This window comes from Arvicola amphibius, chromosome 5 (assembly GCF_903992535.2).
Source record: "Arvicola amphibius chromosome 5, mArvAmp1.2, whole genome shotgun sequence".
In the NCBI taxonomy this organism is placed as follows: domain Eukaryota; kingdom Metazoa; phylum Chordata; class Mammalia; order Rodentia; family Cricetidae; genus Arvicola; species Arvicola amphibius.
The window spans coordinates 93,526,135-93,544,937 of record NC_052051.1 but is presented as its reverse complement, the minus strand read 5'-3'; the positions used below and the strand labels follow the sequence as shown (position 1 = coordinate 93,544,937).

The following is an 18,803-nucleotide window of genomic DNA, read 5'->3' as shown; positions in this document are numbered from 1 at the left end:
ATTTCTGGAAGTTTACAGTTAAGATTTTCACACTGTGGTTGAAGAGGGTAGGTAGCCTGGACTCCGAAGCCTGAAACCACAGGTAGGGTGGCATTATCTCCCAGCCAAAGTCACGGAGTGGTGGGGAGAGCATGGTGCGTCATCCTCTCACTCCCCACCACCGGAGGATTTGTGGAGGCTTAAACACGGCGCACAAATATGTCCCCCAGTGTGTGAGAAATACTAATGTGAGAGAGTATTTTTATTTTTCCTTTCCAGAGCTATGAAATTGGGGGGAGGTTAAAAATATATTTTTTGCTGTTATCATTGTTTATTTCTTCAATTTAGGAATGCTGCCTTTGCAACAGGCGCTGTCTAAAATGAGCTTTGAGTGGTGTGTGAATAAACTTTCAGGTCTCTGAAGTGTTTATCTTTTCTCTCTCCAGAAAAAGATAATTTCAAGTCTCCAAGTTACTAGGAATTCTACCCAGCACAGAAACACTTTAATTTATATAATTTGGATTACTCGGCCTAAGTGTACGGTCTAGAGGCACAAAGAAATGGGGTGGAAAGTAGGCGAAGGTTGGTGTGCGGAGTTTAATGCTGCTGCTGTGGCCCGCTACAGCTCACCCGCTCCTTTGAGATGCGGAGGAGATAGGGCGGTGTGTACACACAGTGAAGCAATTTATGAATACTCAGCCATGAAATGGAAAATCAAAATGAGACACGTATGACTACAAGCATCTCGGTCTATTAATATTCAAATATTAAGACCTAGCTTTCTTAGCAAGACAGCTGGGTATTTACTGATCAAAAACGATAGCTTAGGAAGAGAAACATGTTTAAGAAACATTTCCACAGGATTTGATTGACATGTGGTTTGCTTAAGCCAGGCTAGTAGTTAACTAATTAAAATGTACTTCTCATCTGAATGTGTCTTTAAATTTTAGATCCCTTGGAAAAAATTTCCAAAGTGCATTACAACTTTTCATAAGGGTGACACATGGTCTTATTTTCCAAAGACTTTGATTTAATATTTGCATGCAATGGTATTTGGCTTTGTTAGTAGAGAGTATTTAAACTTAGGAAGAAAATACCTTAATTTGCTTATGCATAAGCCTATTAAAAACATTTCTAGGGGCTCTTGTTATGTTTATCCTCCAGAACATAACCTGTCTTTGAAGTGGTATATTAGTTCTTAAAAAGTTATTCCCAAGCTGAATAATTAGACTGCAACAAAAGCTATTCTTAGAGGGTATTCTGCATAGAAAGTTCTGCACATGGTGCTTTAATTCAAGTAATATTCTTATAAAACCCTGTTATTGTTAGAGCTCTATATTCAGAATGGCAACTTTTGGTTTTGATGATTATTCCATCCTGAAACAATTGCCCCCTTTCGAATTCAAGCAGAATTGAGAGCACATTTCTATCTGATGATGCTTAGAAATGAGGACCTGCTTGGTTGTGCTCATTTGTCTTCTCATGGAGGGTCCAATGCCCCGCCTCCCGCAAAGAAAATCAACTCCCTGAAGTTTCTCCTGGAAGAGAAAGGTTACTTTTGTTGTTTTGATCTTAGCATGTTGTGCATTTTTTACTGGCTGTTAAAAATAAGTCACAGCTTCATCTGTTTTTCTGTTCTACTCTCATATTGAAAATCACAGAGTGCCTCCAGACCAATAGTAAAATGCCTATGCCCAAGCATTTAAAAATGGGTCCATCATCACAGTGGATAGCGTATAAGAACACCACCCAGTCATTTGATGCATGTGCTACAGACTGCTAAGAATAGGCTCATTCATGTTAGAAGATTGATGCCAGGATTTGGATACATAATTCTCTCCAGTTTTGACCCCCTTATTTTACATGCAAGAGGCCTTCTTGGTTAATGCAACAGTTGGCTAAGTTATTGCTGCCACGGTATGTGCCACAATGCCAAAACAGCTCTTTCCCCAACATTTAAAAGCACATCGAGTTGTTTATACGTCTCCTTGAGATGATTTTCCAATAACTTTGTGCCAATTGCTGTCATACTCTTTGGTTAAGAAAAAAAATCTTCATTCAATCAAGACAACTTCACTTAGTTAAATTTCCCCCATACAGAGAATTGTAGGAAAATAACAGGAGTTGATTTGAGGCCATCATCATTACATCAATGTAAGGCTTTAGAAAATGAATGCAAATTATAAATGTCGAGTTGTGTAATTAAACATCAAATAGTCCAAGTGATAAAAGTCATAGAGGCGCTGTCTTTCTGCTCTAGTCAGGTTCTTTAAGTACTGCCTTACCACTTGAGCACTGGTTCTTTCGTCAGACGAGTGCCTGTCCTTAAAGTTCGGGAATTTCAGCTCCTTTGGAGCACCAATCAGCTGCAGGAAGTAATTGGCGTCTTCTTCTAATGTTTCAAACTTCCCTATGAAGTTGTAGTTGATCAAGCATGGATGACAGAGTTTGCTGACCCTTTCCCAGTGAATATCCATTCCTACTGGACGGTGAGCATCCAATAGATAGTAGACAAATTCTTTGAATTTTACTCCAGATCCATTATTTAATGCTTCCGCAATGGCATTTGGTCGGTATTTCTTTATAATTGCCTTTCCAAACACCGGATGATAGTAACTGTTGGGATGCTCGAATTTATCCCTAAATGCTGACACTAATCTTTCCATGGGATCTCGAACAAACACGACTTTGGTATAGGCTTTTAAACGCATGTCTATTCCTTTTAAGTCAAAGCTATCTAATGTTTTCAGATGCTTCCCATAGTGCACAGTGTCATGGGAAATATTGTATGCAGAGGAAGCCAATCCATTTAGGACCATCAGAACCCTTTTCCAGTTAGAGCAGCCAGCTTTTGGCACTTCACAGTACAGAGTTCTATGTTTGTCTTCTACATAGACTCTGGATACTATATGAAAAAGACTGGATTTGGGATCATTTACTCCACCATGTTTCTTACAAAACTCACGAAGGAAGGACTGACGTTTCTCTTGGGTTGCATCTGCTTTCTTCCATTTGTTGTTGCCTTGGACTGAACCTTTGTTTAAGGGCCAAGTCATCTCGATGGGCTTCTGAAAGGCTTGAGGTTTAGCTACTTGGTGCGTTTCTTTTGAGTTATCTGTTGATGATTGGGGGGCTCCATCCTCCCCTTGGGAATGGCTGTTCTTCTTTAAAACCCTAGCGGGTCCCCCCAGGTTGAGCAGATTTCCCCTTTTCTTCTTTAGGTCCTCAGGCATGTGCACCTCAGAGTTCTGTTAAAACAGGAAGAAGACATGTTAGATGCACATTCACAAACGTGAGGATAGTAGATAAAAACTTAGCATCTTTGTTTTCAGATGCTGCAGAAGAAAGAAAGCACATTGAGTATAAACTAGTAGAAACAATTCAGCAGGGCAAGCTGAATAAACATTTTATAGTAAGATTTTTTAACAGAAAACCCAACAATAGAAAGCAAAAATTAGTATCCTTAAGATAGTGATGAGAGGGTCCTGAAAGTTCTGCTTTAATTTTGTCTGTAATGCAATGAAGTAAAATTCAGCCATTCTGTGTCTTAGTGATTCCCGAGGCTCACCGTGTCTGTTATTCCAAGTAGTATCACTGAATGGACATGCAACCCAGAGTTATATTTAGACAGCATTTTTTGTTGTTTTAGGGAAGGGCATTTTACAATATATAGAAGAGTTTAAATTCATAAATTACAACTTAAAAACTGTAGCAAGACTATTAAACAGTAACAATCATCTCAGTTTCATTAGCATTTACTAAAGTAATGTATTTGTTCATTTGAAAAATACTTCACTTTCAATTCATTTATCATGATAACGTGAGTTATAGTCACAATACTATACAATTTTATTCATGAATAAGATTGTCCATCTTCCATACTTGGGGAAAGATCAGAATCCAGAATGATGTCTTTGATGACTTGTTGTGTAAAAGCTGCTTTTTCTCTTGCTTGACTTAATAGCCCACTTTTCAAGTGGTTATCTTTTGATTATTTCCTTCCTATAACTTGCATTGTCTGGGAAAGGGAAGCCATGAAACTTGGGTTTTATATGTGGTATTTCTAATAAGAACAAAACTCTTAAAGACATTGGCTTTTACTCTGTGTAGGCTAAGGAGCTGTTGGAGGGTTGTGAATAGAGATGGGTATGCTCTCGCTTAGACTTGAAAAAGATAGGTAATAAATGTTTAGGGCCTTCAGTGTGGTACTGGAAAAATTAACAGATAAGTCAGAGAGTAATACAAGGCACCACCACGGTACAGGTAGAAGAAGAGGGAAAACTTTCTGATATTTATTGTTTATAATCCCTGTGTCTACGATGGTCTATAGCTGATGGTAGTTGCCCTCACATTTTGTGGATGAATGAATAGACTTTGGTCTTCAAAGATAATTAAGAATTTTCTACTAATTAAGTGAAAGAGCAGAGAAGTGAGTAGTGGAGTCACCTTCAGACATAGCGGGACTTCACGAACTTAAATACAAGACGGCCAAGAAGAGTTTGTTAATAATCTTTTTTACCATAAACTAGCTTGTGCAGCCTCATAAAACACCTGCCACAATCCGTCTGCACTGTTTAGACGCCTAGTTGAGCTCTCAACTCTAAAGCTATTCATTTGCTATCTTTCCCAGAGACTGCCAGGATTCTTCAAAGCCCCAGTTCCTTCTTTGTTCTGATCAATGATTTATGGCCCATAAAGTTGTTATCAATTATATATGACTTTCCTGTACATTTGAAAGATCATAGAGTTATTGGCAGATGTGCATGAGGAATACTTCACATAGGACTGTAACAAGCTGCCATGATTATTTTTATATTACTAATGCCTCTATTATCACTACAAACAAAAATCATAACTATTGTTACTTCAGGGAAAGTAGTAACATTATTTTATCATCATGGTAAAATGAATTTCAAGTTTCCTCAGTTGGTCACTACTATCCACACTGTGATTTGTGTGTCTCTGTATGCAACCTAGTCAGTTACATTTTTTTTGCCCCACAAATAAAACCAAACTAAAAGAAAATCAGCCTTTTGCTGTGCCCCCAGACCTCTGTCATCATCAAATTCTCCTATTTTGAGAATTCTAGAATGTTTTATTTTATTTTTTTATAATTTTCTCTTACTAGAATCCCATATTCGGCTAATTTTGTTCTTTCTCAAGTAAATGAAACTTCATTATCTGGATCCATTTCTCCCTTAGACAAAGAAGTAAGGGGCTATTTCCCTGTTGTTCAGTTTGCTTCCAGGATAGCTCGAGAGAGGCCTCTCTTCCTGTGAAACTGTGTTCTCTGAAGTCTTTTTATTGTTCTCTTGTCCCTGGTCTCTGCCTGGAGGCCCTGGCTCCTAATTCAGATGCTGCACCTTTACTTTTTGTCTTAGCACTACACAACAATTAATGGACAGCATACTCAGCTTCCTAACCTCATCTTTAATAGATGGTGTCTACACTTCACACACATGAATGACGCCTGAGCCATCGTTTCTCAGATCCCCATTGCCTAACTATTCTCTCATTGTTTTTTTCCCATGCCCAAACCTGTGTTGACTTGAAGTACACATTCAGACTCCTGGCAGATAGCACAGCTGGTTCTTCACCACTTAATTTTCAGGAAGTCCCTCTGTAACTAAGCTTTTCCAAGCACCCTCTTCTAAGCCGTGCTCCTTGCAATCCCCTCCCTGCTGGTTTTCTTCAGAGCACTAAGAACCACATGAAATGACTGACTTCTGTCATTTCTCTTTTTATCCCACCCCACCCAATGCTTTAGAATATTACCACCGAGGTCTCAATTCCTTGTTCTCTGTGGTTCAAGCAAGAGATAACACTGAATTAATAAATGTAGTGATGACTTAATGGTGACTTCCAAAATTTATGGCCTTTATTAAAAAAATAATGTTCATAAGAAGGTCCAGGTTGCCTTAGATAAATGATCAACTGATTTTTGTAAGGCACTGAAAAAAAATCTGTGCTCAATCAACGCTTTGGCAGAAGAGAAAAGAGCTACAGGAAGAGCCATTTGTGCTATGGTGGGTACGAGGTGCAGAGCTTTGCTTGCCTGCAAATCAGATGGTTCTGAGCCACTCGGAGTTGCTTTGGAGCCTCAGTAGGGCTTGTCAGCATTCTGGATTCTCAGGTTTCACTGCTGACACAATGAAGCAGAGTCTCTGTGTTTGAGGCTCCCAACTGTAATCAAATAATCTCTCCTGGAGTTCCATAGGCTGTGGCTGCATTTGGTTTTCACATGACTTCAGTGACAAAGGGAATTCAGAAAATAAAGAGTGTGTCTGAGGATTTCCTTTTTTCGTTTTTGAAAAGAATGCTCTACAGTGGACTTGAATACTTTAAAGAGGACACAGACCTCAAATGTAAGGTCAGATGTCTCGTCAGTCTGTGAGTCAAACACATTCAACGCTTCCTGTTTATTGAGCATTTGTCAGATGTCCGTGTTCTCCAGGCAGCTTTAAAGTGACAAGTTCAACAGCATGAGCGAAAGGCTCACCATTCACAAGGGTTAGGTTTCTGACCCTTGATAGAGTTTTTTTCTCTCCACGCTAGCCAGTTTCTTGTACTCTGATTAAACTGAGGTACAGGAAAAGACTCATTCTCAAAAGTAAGATGGCAAGAGGCTCACAAAGTGCTTCCAGTCTCCCAGAACCAGTCACATCATTACTATTTATTCTATATAAGCTGTTATTAGGGCTTGGTGCTTTCCCTCTTGCCATTCCACTCAGATCTGACTCCTTCAATTCTAACCAAAGCTTGCCAAGAGTGAGGGATCTTAATATTAAACTATAATGTGCATCAATGTAATACTAATATTAAAGTTAGTGGCATGCTCCCCAATGACGGCAACTACAACAGGAATAGGAAGATTGAAATCTTAAGTCAGCTTTTCCTTTTAATCCTCCCAAGCTCGTTAATATATTGGAAATGATCCTGTGGCTTTTTGATCATTGATTTATACATTTGAGAGCCTTTGTAACAATTGGAAAGAAAAGTGACTATTTTACATCATGTATGCATCCTTAAAAACTTATTTCCTCTCTTTTATATACCCTTCCATATTGTGATTTACTTTGTCGCCCGTGCCTCATTTCTTCTCATTGGGTATTCTGTAGTGTCTTCTCAACTTGTGTTGCTGCAAAATGACTACCAAATTAGTCTTCCCCAGATACTCTCTTTTTCGTGTTTTGATAGTTTGGACTGACTTTACTAGATACACAATAAAGTCTTGATCTTCAGGTGACATCTGTAGACTGCCTTGGCTGGGCCACTTCTACTACCATTTGAAGAAGGGCGCTTAAAAGAAATCCCACATTAGCTCAGAACTGAGACTAATAGAGGGTTATTTATTTATGGATAGACTCACAGAATGGGGAACAGGAACCTAATTACACTGCCACCGGAAGAGAGACCAGACGTGGGCTTTACATTGGCATATATAGTATAAGAGGCCACGCCCAAGCGGGTGGGTAACTTAAAGGCTACTGGCTGTAGGAATTCCTGCAGCACCCATTTTCATCTCTCTTGACACCAACTTTCCCTCCACGTTCTTTCCTTCTCACTCTCGGCGTCTCATACACCCTGTCCCTCTTTCTGGGACATTCAGGCTCTTCTAAATTAATACACGATCTTAGCTTCCTTGTGAAAACCACCTCAACTTCTATCAAGTTGCCTCCAAAGATGGCATTAACAGTGAGTCTAGACTATTTTCTTTTATAACTGGTGATGTCCTGTTTTTTCCAACATAACATTATTGATTATTTGGGAACATCACATAATGCTCCCCATCAGACTTACTTCCCAGTCTTCCCATAGCTCTACTTCCCACCCTTGTGACCTCCCCCAAAACATAAAAAAAGAAACGAAAGAAGGAAGGAAGAAAGAAAGAAAGGGAGGAAGGAAGGAAGGAAGGAAGGAAGGAAGGAAGGAAGGAAGGAAGGAAGAAAAGTTAAAATGCCAATTCTAATTTGTGTTGCCCATATACTCAATGGAGCATGGCCAGACTCCCAGTGGGCAGCCCCTTAAATAGAATTGAGTCCTTCTCCACCCTCATCCCAACCAGAACCATACACTACATCCCTGTCACAATTTTTAAGAGTTCTCTTCAATGACTTCCGGTCTAGAATATTTCTAGAGCTGGGGTGGGGTTGAGGGAACAGGTTTTCACAGAAGCCTTCTGTGTCTCTCATTCTCAACCGAGTTTGCAGACATCTATAGCATTTGGCTAGAACCCCCAGCTCACTCCTGCTTGACCCAGAAAGCCCCATGCCTGTCACTCAAACTCTGTCCTCTCAGAAAATCTCCAACAATGAACAGGTGTCAAGAAGCCCAGTCTTGTATTCTTGGCGGATGCAATGGCTCCTCCTCTGAAGCTGCCAGCAGCCCATGTCCCTTCCTGAAGTGGTCAGATTTTAACCACAATTGAGCACAAACCCAGCCTGTGGAGGCCATGCCATCACCCCTGACCTACAGGGTATATAAGCTCCCTGCTTTAGTTTGGCTCTTTGACTTCTCCAATCTCTGGGACTGGAGGGCTCACCTGGGAGTTGCTTTGTTCAAATAAACACGTTCTTTTGCTTTCAGTTCAGCTTGATCTGACTTACTGTGTTGGAGTAACCTATTATCGCACTACAGAAAACCTATTAGATAGCCCTGCCAAAGTAGCTTCCTGCCCTTTACAATCAATCAGTGACAACATGAGTTGCAGACATCTGCAAGGTTTCTGGCGATAACATGGATGAAGGACATCTACATGGCCTTTGGGTCACCATTTAAACAACAGGTTAGTTGTAAGCTATGGCTATCATTTGTCATAAATGCCTTTAATGAATTGACATTGCAAACTTGAAAATGTGTGACTACAGATAACAACCACTAGTATTCAAACATGTGCATTCAAGCAGTAAAAATCCTGGAATGTTAAATAACATCATATTGAATTTGAAAATTTCATCCTTATTATTCATCCAAGATCACTAAATCAAGGATACCTCCTCTGGGAATTGTGCTCTCCACCCATCAAAGTTGCTGGGAGCCTTCCAAACATCAGGTGTGTGTTGGATGCCAATGATGAAAAGGATAAAAATCTGGGGCCCCTTGACGCCAAGGTTTAATAAGGTTGAAAATGAATAGTTTAAGAAAATATGTGGTAATTGCCATAGTGAAAGGACGCACCAGACATCTGGTTACCAGTGAAAATGGTGCTTAATGTAGATGAAGAGATGGGGGAGGGGAGATTTTGCAAATAAAATGATTTCTCAGATGAGTCTGAGATGAGGACTGAGAAAGCAAGAGATGGGAATGTCAGGGGTGTGTTGTGGAATATTACTTTTACTTGGCAAAGATGTGTAACAGTTGTTAATGCTGCATTTAACGATGTAAAGATGGGTTGCTTTGTTTGCCTAAGGCACTGGGTTGGTCTAATTAAAAGCTCAATGGCCAATAGCTAGCCAGTAGAGGAATAGGTGGGGCTGGCAGGCAGAGAGAATAAGTAGAAGGAATCTAGGCTTGAGGGAGAAGGAGGAGAAACAGTCAGCCAGGTAGCCACTATCCAGCAAGACACAGACTGGGGCACACAGAAACAAAGAAAGAAATATAAAAAGCCCTAAGGAATAATGCAGATAAAGAGAAACAGGTTAAAGTAAGTTGTAAGAGCTAGCAAGAAATGAGCCCAAGATAAGGCCAAGCCTTCATAGCTAATAATAAGTCTCTGTGTCGATATTTGTGAACTGATTGGTGGTCCAGAGAAGGTCTGCTAAAGGGGTGTAAAGGGATGTGTGTGCTGACACCGGAAGTTGTCCAGTGGTCCAGAGTCAGGTGAGAAGAACAAGCAGGCAGGACTTGGACTAAGATAAGTGGCCTGGGAAGGCTTGAGCCTATGCAAATGGCTTGTCCATTACAGTATGAATGGTGAGAATTTTCTTTTTAATTTCTCTGAGTGTTCACACCTGTGAGTACATGTGCTTTGCTTGATGCTTGTGTGGCACTCAGAGGAAAACCTTGGGTATTGGTCCCCAGGCACCTTCCACCTTTATTTGAGACAGAGTATTTCAGGAACCTTGAATCTTGACAATGAATCAAGGCTAGCTGACCCATGAGCTTCCAGGGTTCACCTGTCTCTGCTTCCCAGGTTGCCAACTTTAGAATCATAGGTGTTTTTTTTTTCTGCTTTATTTCCTTCAAGAGACCCTGGACTCTCAAATTCTATTAAATGAGCTAGGTAGCATCATGGTACAAGTTTGCAAGCTGCTCAGAGCAGAGGAAAAAAAGTTGTTTACAGGAAATTTAGGGTCTGGTGGTCTGCAGTCTCCAGCAAGTGGCCATGCCCAGATTTTTATGTGTGTACTTGACATTTGAGCTCAGGTCTTCATGCTTGTGGAATAAGTGTTTTTACCACTGGGAGTAGCATTTGTTTCTTTAAAACTGACTGTTTCTCTTGTGGTAAATGTGTGTCTTTCATGCTTGTTACAATTCTCTGCTTATGATGTCATTTTGGGTGACTCAGATGCTGTAAAACAGGTATGTTGAAGAGAGGGTCTAGATGCTCAGTGAGTACATTGATGATGAGAATACTAACCAAACAGATGGCAGTTTCCTCTTTTCCACATCACTTAGCATTTAGTTCATTTAATTCTATGGTATCTTTTGTGACTTCTCTTGGTCGTAGACCTGGGTGTGGTCACATTTCTTCACACCAGCATGAAGACTTAATTGCCTGTGGTTGGTAATAAGGGCACTGATACGATGTGGTGGGATGCACTGGAGTCAGTCCTTTGCGGGGATGTAGATCAATGCCTCTTTACACCACAGCCTTTTCTCTCTCACACATTTTGATTTCAAGGCTTCAGAAGTTGGATATATAATTACATGAGATGGGAGATCTAAGCTAATTTCTATAAGACAATAGGGCTAAATCAGAAGCATGTGATTATAGAGTCCTCATAATCCAAAGTCATTTTCTCATCTTGCCCTAAGCCATTCCTTGAGCAAAGGTCTCCTGACAATGGAGGAGCCACGTGATAACTGGATGCCTGCAGCACAGCTACTAACACAGACGTGTTCCATGAGCATCCTTGTTCCAGAGGAGGGGAGAAAGAGATGGAAAAGAAAATAAAAAATTACTACAGGCATGGCAGCATATACTACGAGAGAGGAAGAGGACAATGCCAGACAGTACAGAAAGGGGCAGCTGTGTCAGTGAGCCGGCTCAGTGGATAGGATACTTCCTGCTAAGCCCGATGACCTGAGTTTGATCCCAAAACACACGTGGTGGAAGGGGAAAAAACAACGCCTGCAGATTTTCCCTGACCTTTATTGCATGACCTGGCAAGTGTGTGTCTCCACACATGCACACAATGGGTAAATAACATGTAAAAATTATAGAATGTGAGGCAGTTAATTTTAGTTTGGAGGCAAGATAGGACTTCTGGCAGAACTCACGTGGATACAAAATCACTGTCTCCTGTCTTCTGACTTATCCTCTCTGGAGTACTCTCTCTTTGGCATACCTAGCTATAGCACAACCCAGGAACTGGCTGATTTAGCCATGGTGTCAATCTGAAGAGAAAATCCAGGCATTCACGCTCTTGTGATAGATGAAGGGCCGGATACGGGGAATGGGATGGACTTGCTTGGGTGAACTCTGGTTGCTGGAGCTGTGCCTTCACTGGATTTAGCTGTGTGTCACTTGTTTCCAGTTCACCACAAATAAAGCAATATATTCTTTAATATTAATTAAGTGAACCAGTGTACAGAGAGCACCAGACATGAGGCTGTTGAAAGAGAAAACAAGCATCAGGAACAGAGACTTCCAAGTCAGGCAGAAGTGCTGTCTGTTGTGTTGTTTCTGTCCGGGTAACCGTGGTTACTCTAGCTTGTTTTTAAAACTTCAGTTTCCTTGTGTGTACAATGCAGGTGGTTGGCATCTAACTTGTTGGGTAGTTGGATTACAGGAAATAAAGGTAAAGGTTGCTTAACATAAAGCCCGTTCTTTGTAAATGTTACATACTTTTTATTGATTTAGTCAATGCATATTTACTTGTTGGGCAACTTCAAGGTGATAAGCATTTTCAAAGCATTAGTTTTTTTCTCTGCTGTTTTACTCTCCTTCATTGTCTTTCCCTCTCACCTGAACTTCATAGCAACACACACACACACACACACACACACACACACACACACATTCAATGAAGAGGGGTGGAAGAAAAGAGAATGGTAAAGATACTTGAACGCAGGAATGGGAGGGAAAAGAGCAACTGAAGCAAAGGCAAAGAAAGCAAAAGTGAAGGAAGCACTAGATGGGTTGCGGGGAAGAATAATGAAGAGTTAGTTACTGGAGGATGAAGAGGATGCTAGGGAATTACAAGCCTCTCCAAACTACATATGGGCACAATGGCACACATACACCTGCACTGACATATACACCACTCTCATCCCCCATACACATAGTAATAAAAACATTTAGAAGGATTATTGCAGGCCAGGCAGATGAGTTCAGGAGGTGACCCTGGAACTGGTATATGCCTGAGGGATAAGGAGGATCAGAAGCAAAGGTCAGCTCAATAGGGCCATCTGAGGGATTCCTACAGGTTGAAGACTAAAATGCCTAAAGGGAGGAAGCTATAGCAGGGTTAGGAGCATTAGGACTGAGTTGATCCCATCGAGTTTGAAGACCAGTTTGCTCCACCAAGTCTTCCACCTGAGCAAGTCTTCCACCTGATTGTTGGAAGATCTGAAGTCAAAATCTTTCTTTGTGATGCTCATAAAACAAAAACTGGGTCATGGATTGAGGGAAAGAGGTTAATTTAAAGTAGATTCCAGGAGACTCTAGGAGGAGTGTGGCACATAAAGTAGAGATGAGCAGGCAGAGGACAGAGGGTGAACCACTAGGCAAGTTAGTTGAGTGGGAGTGAGGGCCGAATCTCCTATAAGGACTCCCTGAGGCAACACAGGATGTACATCCCAGAGTCACTCCCGAAATCCTGCTACAACACTCAAGCATTCTTGGAGGAGAGACCTGGCAACTCTAGCTGCTTGACGGCCATGCAAGGCAGATGCACTGGACAGAGATGCAAGTGTGGGCAGAGCTGACAGCTGGTCAGAGTGCAAGGAAACAATAAGAAATCAAAGAATGTGGGAAGACAGGGCCAGCACACTTAGATTAGCAAACATTCCAACACTGTGGTTTCTTATTTTTAAAGGGGTGGGGAAGGGTGTTGAACCAAGCAACTATTCCTGGATATGCTGGGATGGAAGTGATGGCATTGACTGGAGCCTAGGATCCCAGACACTCTGCATTATCATAAATAAAGGATTCCAATTCTGACCCACCGTAGCTGGTCTCCAATTGGAAGTGCTTGGTGTGTGTATTTGTGCCTGTATGTATAAGACAAAGCTGAGGAAAAAAAAAAACAGAACACCTCACAGCTAGATGAACTGTTACATTTTTATGCTGAAACGTAAAAAATCCTTCATCATTGAAGTCAGCCTTAGAGTCTAGCACGAACATTGAACAAGAGGCATCCTGGGTTACATTATCACAGGTGATGCTAAAATCTTACTCTTTTGATTGATACTCTGGGTGGCAGAAAAAAAGAAATCTTTTAAAGAATTAATTAGATAGTTTTGGACAGAAGTTACAAGGCACAGGGTGTGACACCAGTTCTCCCAAATGTCAGTGTGTCTTGTCTCCATGTCTTCTCTGGTCTCCTCTCATCCTTCATGCTGCCGCTCAGCTCCAGAGAGACTTTACTGTGGCAATAGTCTCTATGTGCAAACCCTGTGAGTACTCGACCTAGGATAGTTATCCATAGATCACTGGGAATCAATGAGGGGCTCAGAGGAAGGCACTGTCTAGCTGGGTGGAGATAAGTAGCCAGATTAATCAGTCTATCTCTCCTGTGGGCTATAGGCTAGAAAATAAGGGTAGGCATGGCCAGCTCTGGTAATGAAGGGAGGGGGAGGAGAGTGGGGGGAAGGAGAGGGGGAGTGAATTAAGATAATGGTGGGAGCTGGGCTGTTAGCACAGAATGTTGGATTCTTAGAAGCAGCATATGCTTCTGTACGTGCGTCACCTACCATCTCGAGGCATTTCAGCCACGGGGAAGCAATTCCAAGAGAGAAGACGGCAGGCCACTGCAGGAATACATTCCATGGGTCTTATTTGGTGAAGCCTCTGCTAGCCTCAGATCAAATTCTCCTGTGTCAGCACCTCTGCGTGTCACACATGCCCCTGTGGCTGGTGTCATCCTGCATATGTGACAGTTCAGCTTTACTTAAGGCAGCCCTCCCCAGCCCACAGCTGAGAGCAGGCAGTTCACACTTTGGTGTGTTACTGTGGTTCCCTTCAACTCTGAGCCAGAAAAAACGCTGCCTATGGCACTAGAACCTGCATGGGGATCCTGAGGCTGTGCTGTGAGGATTTCTTTCCAGGATTTTAGTCTGAGGATCCTGTGAGGGAAAATAAGGCCAAACCAAGGGGCAAAGCAGGATAGAGAGGCAAGAAAGTAGGGGTGGAGGATGTCACGAGAAGGGACCAGAGTGCATTGAACTGGAAAGAGTGGTGATCAAGCAGGCCTTTGCAAGGACTTCCATACTTATGTATTCAGAAACATTTATTAATGTTATTTTGGATGATTACTTCATTTATTCATTAATTCTATAACTTCTACAGAGTCCTAAACTGGATTATAACTTTGAGGCAACTGCACTTGACTCAAAGTGTGCGTGAAAGAGCTATCAGAAGCAGCTACGGCCATGGCCATGGTCTCTCTCTTTTTTGTCTGCCTTCTTTGCAAAACCAGTCCTAGAGTTTTGGGTTCAAGGCAAGAGTCCTCAATTTTATTCTCCAGAGCTGGTGTATGTTAAGTACCTCCAGGCCTAGAGGTGCATGCTTTCTGCTAATTACAGAGTGTAACTGGTAGAGGAGAAGGAGCCTTGAGCTTTCTGGCTAACCTTTTCTGCTACCTCCTTTAGGCAGAGTTCAAGACTCTGTATTACAGCCCCTACCCCCACTTACTCCAAAGCTAGTTGAGCAATGCTGAACAATGCCCACAGCCAATAGCTTTGACAGCTGTCAAAGCAGCTGGCTACCAGCGGGGGCTACTGCTGACATTGGTCACAATCATCTTTCATATGAAGACACTGATGATAAAGATTCTAAGTCAATTCTAGAGACACATTTATCATAAAGCAAGAGACCCAATTCATGAAAGTTCCTGCAGACTTTGTACCTTCACCAGCTTTCCTTACTACAGCCTGTCGTCTGCTGGGAGCAAACAAAGCTTAGCATCCCTTGCTCAGAAGGAATGGCAATGCTTATCAACTCCATCTACTCCTTATGTAAGGAAAAAGTATCCATGGTGACACAGATGCTCAAGTCACTCATGCCGTTTCTGTAACCCTAGTAAACTCATTGGTTCTCCAATCTGGATTTGAAGGAAGCCTTTCTCTACATCTGGGGTTAACAGGCATTTCTGTATCTCTCTAGAAGAGTGAGGCAGTAGTTGGGTATCTACAAGCAATGGATGCTCTAATAATAATAATCTCATGCTTTGGCATGGCAAGGGGCTGGACTCTTGGTCCTAGAGATCTGTGGGGAAGCTAGCCCTGCCTGAATGTCACATCGTTCCTCTTCTCTCTGAAACCATGCTGAGATTGTGACCATCTGCTCAGCTTTCATGCTAGTCTCAGAACAAAGCTGCTGAACTTCATGGCATCTTTAGCTTGTCTGCCTCCCTTTTACCGTCAGAAACATCCAGATACAGTGATTTTCACTCCATCCATGGGTGGACTTTCTAAAAATATTTAATTTGTGACTCGACAGTTAAACAGCTACAGATCTGGGAGAAAATGGAGCTAGTGTTGGTGCTTGCGGATTGCATTTGGAGAGAGGCACTGGAAACTCCTGGGGAGATGCTGGACATAACTTTATCATCGCTGAGACACTAGCTTTATGATGCTGTTTCCATGAAAATATGCACATTGAGAAAAAAATGTTGTCTTCTGTCAAGAGTAAGAGGCCACGTGATGTTCAGTGGTATCATCTTCTAAATTCCTGTTCTTATCACCAAGATTGTCTTCTCAGGGTGCCTAGCACAAGACTCATTTAAAACCATGTCTGTCTTTGTAAATGTTCTGAAAGATAGAAGCCACATTTTTTAATTGTGCTGTGCTTTGGTTTATTTCTCTGGGAATCTATTGCTCTAATTTTAATGTTAATTGATTAATTTTGTTGTTAGACAATTTCATACATACGTATACTTTGATTAATCCTCTGTTATCTCTCATCCATCATATATACCCACTCCATCCTAAAATCTTGCCTTTCTTGGGCACATGACTTTTCATTTTGCTTGTTACCCATTTAGTTTACTAGAGCCATCTGTGTAATCACTGGATTGGAAGTGTCCATTGGAGCCAGGGGGGGTCATTGGAGAGCACACAACTGCAGATAATGATTTCCCTGCATTTGGAATATCGGTAGAAAATAGTCCAGCAGCGAAGATTAGGTCTCCTTGTGTCCCTCCCCCATCCACACCTAACTGTTGATGAGTTCATTCTTTTCCAGACCCAGTGCAGGCCTCCACAGCTGCCGTGAGTTCATGTTTGCAATGTCTGTGTCCCCTCCCCCTAGGAGATGGCATTTCTTTTTCTTCTCTTTTGACTCTTACAATTTCTCCATCTCTTCATCCACACTACTTCCTTAGCCTTAGGATTCACCTGTAACTTATCCTTAGTGCTTGCTTTGGCTTCCTTACTCCTCGGTGTGTGTCTCCAAGGTCATTGGTCTCATTCTCTTAACTGCCTTTATGCAGACACTTTTATCTTCAGCTTTATTTTTATTTTTTTTTATCTTTTGCTTTATTTCCAATGTCAGATCTGCATTCCTTCAGGTCAAGGAAGACAACCTTGGGGAATACGCAGGTGCACAGGCCAATTTGTAAAAGAACCCTGTGAGCCAAGGCTGCTTGGGAGACATACATCCACACCTTCTTTAGTCTGGGGGGCGGTGCTATGTAGGCAGGGAGTGTTGATGAAGAGCCCCCCACCCCACGCTTCATTTGCATCTAGGGCGACTCTAAGTCAGCACTTCCCGCACGGTCTTCTCGCTACAATCAGATGTCTTGATGATTAAATCGGAGTGCTTGAATCAACCTCTCATTTTAAAATGTGGATCTTAGTGGTTATAAAAAATAAATGGAACAAGTATAAGTGTTTGCTATGTGGTTTACATTTATTGGAGCTATTTTCGTGACAAATTATGTGGTTTTTGCCAAGATAATTATTTTTCTATAGCAACCTTCATGGTAATTCATGTCTTAGTTCATTCATTCCTGCCTTTACTCAGAATCCAGGCTCTGTCCATCTCTCCCTGAGACCTTCCACACCCCACTATCAACATTTCACTTAGACACCTTTCCTCCCTAGTCTAGACCACACGGCTGACAGAATTGACCAAGCAATACATTTATTCAAGAACTATTTATTGAACACTTGAAATGTGCACTGCTTTCTGGTCCTGAGACTAGAGGGATGAAAACTCTGACAAGGCCCCTGTTCTCGGTGGTGCTGACGTTTATGTGGGTGAGGACAGATGAAAAGCAAGTCAGTGAGCAAATGAATGAGGACGTTTAAATGGTGCTAAGTGGATGCATGCACTAAATCAGAGCGATGTGTTCAAGTATCTGAAAGAAGAGAGGTAAGGCTGCATTGAACAGATGCCCAGGGAAGAGCTATTTGTGGATCTAGTTAAGCTAAGAAGAAACATGAGATATGAGAGCAAGACGGTTCAGGTCTGGGCAGAAGTGGGTGTGTCGGCCTTGTACTGAATGAATTTGGACAGGTGGGAAGGCAGGAGCAGGCCTCTGTGGTTGGATCAGGAATGGCCCAATGAGACAAAATGAAAGAAGAGGGCAGGACGAGGCTCGGCAGGAATACCAGACCGTGGCTAAGACTGTGGGATTTTCCATGCGAATTTGCATATGGTGTACATATATGTGTGTTCAACTACGTGGGACACACCTATGTGTGCGTGTGATTTGGAGGCCTCAAGCATCAAGTGTCATTCTCCATCATCCTCCACTATAGTTGTCAACACAGTGTTTTTCAGTTGAACCCAGAGCTTGTGGATTGGGTACCTTAACTAGCCAATTTGCTCTGCAGAATTCCTTGCCATTGCCTACCAAGTGCTGGGTTTCCGGGTGGCTGCCACACCTCCTGGCTTACATAGATCTGGGGATCTGAACTCCAGCCCCCACCTATGCAACATCTCTCTAGGCCAAGACTGTGTGCTGTAGCAGAGGTGTAATGTAAGCCACAGGGAATCATAATATGTGAATCACGTTTTATGAAATCCACCCTGATAGTTGGCCAAGTATAAATAGAATTGTGCTTGCAAGAATGGAAGAAGAAGAAAAACAGAATACAGTGATTGAGCAGAGGTTCTCAACCGGTGAGTTGTGACCCCTTTGGGGTTAAAATGACCACTTCACAAGGGTCACATGTTGGATATCCTGTTTATCAGTTATTTACATTCCGATTAATAACAGTAGAACTATTACAGTTATAAAGTAGCAATGAAATAATTTTATGGTTGGGGGTCGCCTCAACATGAGGAAGTATATTAAAGGGACGCAGCATGAGGAGAGTTGAGAAATCACTGCCCTAGAGAAAAGTTGGCTTCTTGTAACAGAAGGGTTGGTCCAAAGGGGAAAACAGAAGATGCAGTTTGGAATAGTTTCATACTAACCCTGCTGAGATTCTGTCCAGACTCAAAAGTGTTCATTCCTTGTGAAGTTTGATATTAGAGCTGGGAGACCTTG

General features: G+C 41.9%; 1 protein-coding gene across 2 annotated transcripts in view; it reads right to left on the bottom strand.

The window, feature by feature from the left end:
* Positions 1-557: 557 nt before the first annotated feature.
* Positions 558-18,803, bottom strand: part of Chst9 (carbohydrate sulfotransferase 9) — a 255,132-nt gene continuing 236,886 nt past the window's right edge. For both annotated transcript variants that reach the window (XM_038331644.1, XM_038331643.1), the window contains one exon: positions 558-3,227. In XM_038331644.1, the coding sequence (XP_038187572.1) occupies positions 2,160-3,227 (1,068 nt within the window). In that variant the 3' untranslated portion in view covers positions 558-2,159. The remainder of the gene's footprint in view (positions 3,228-18,803) is intronic.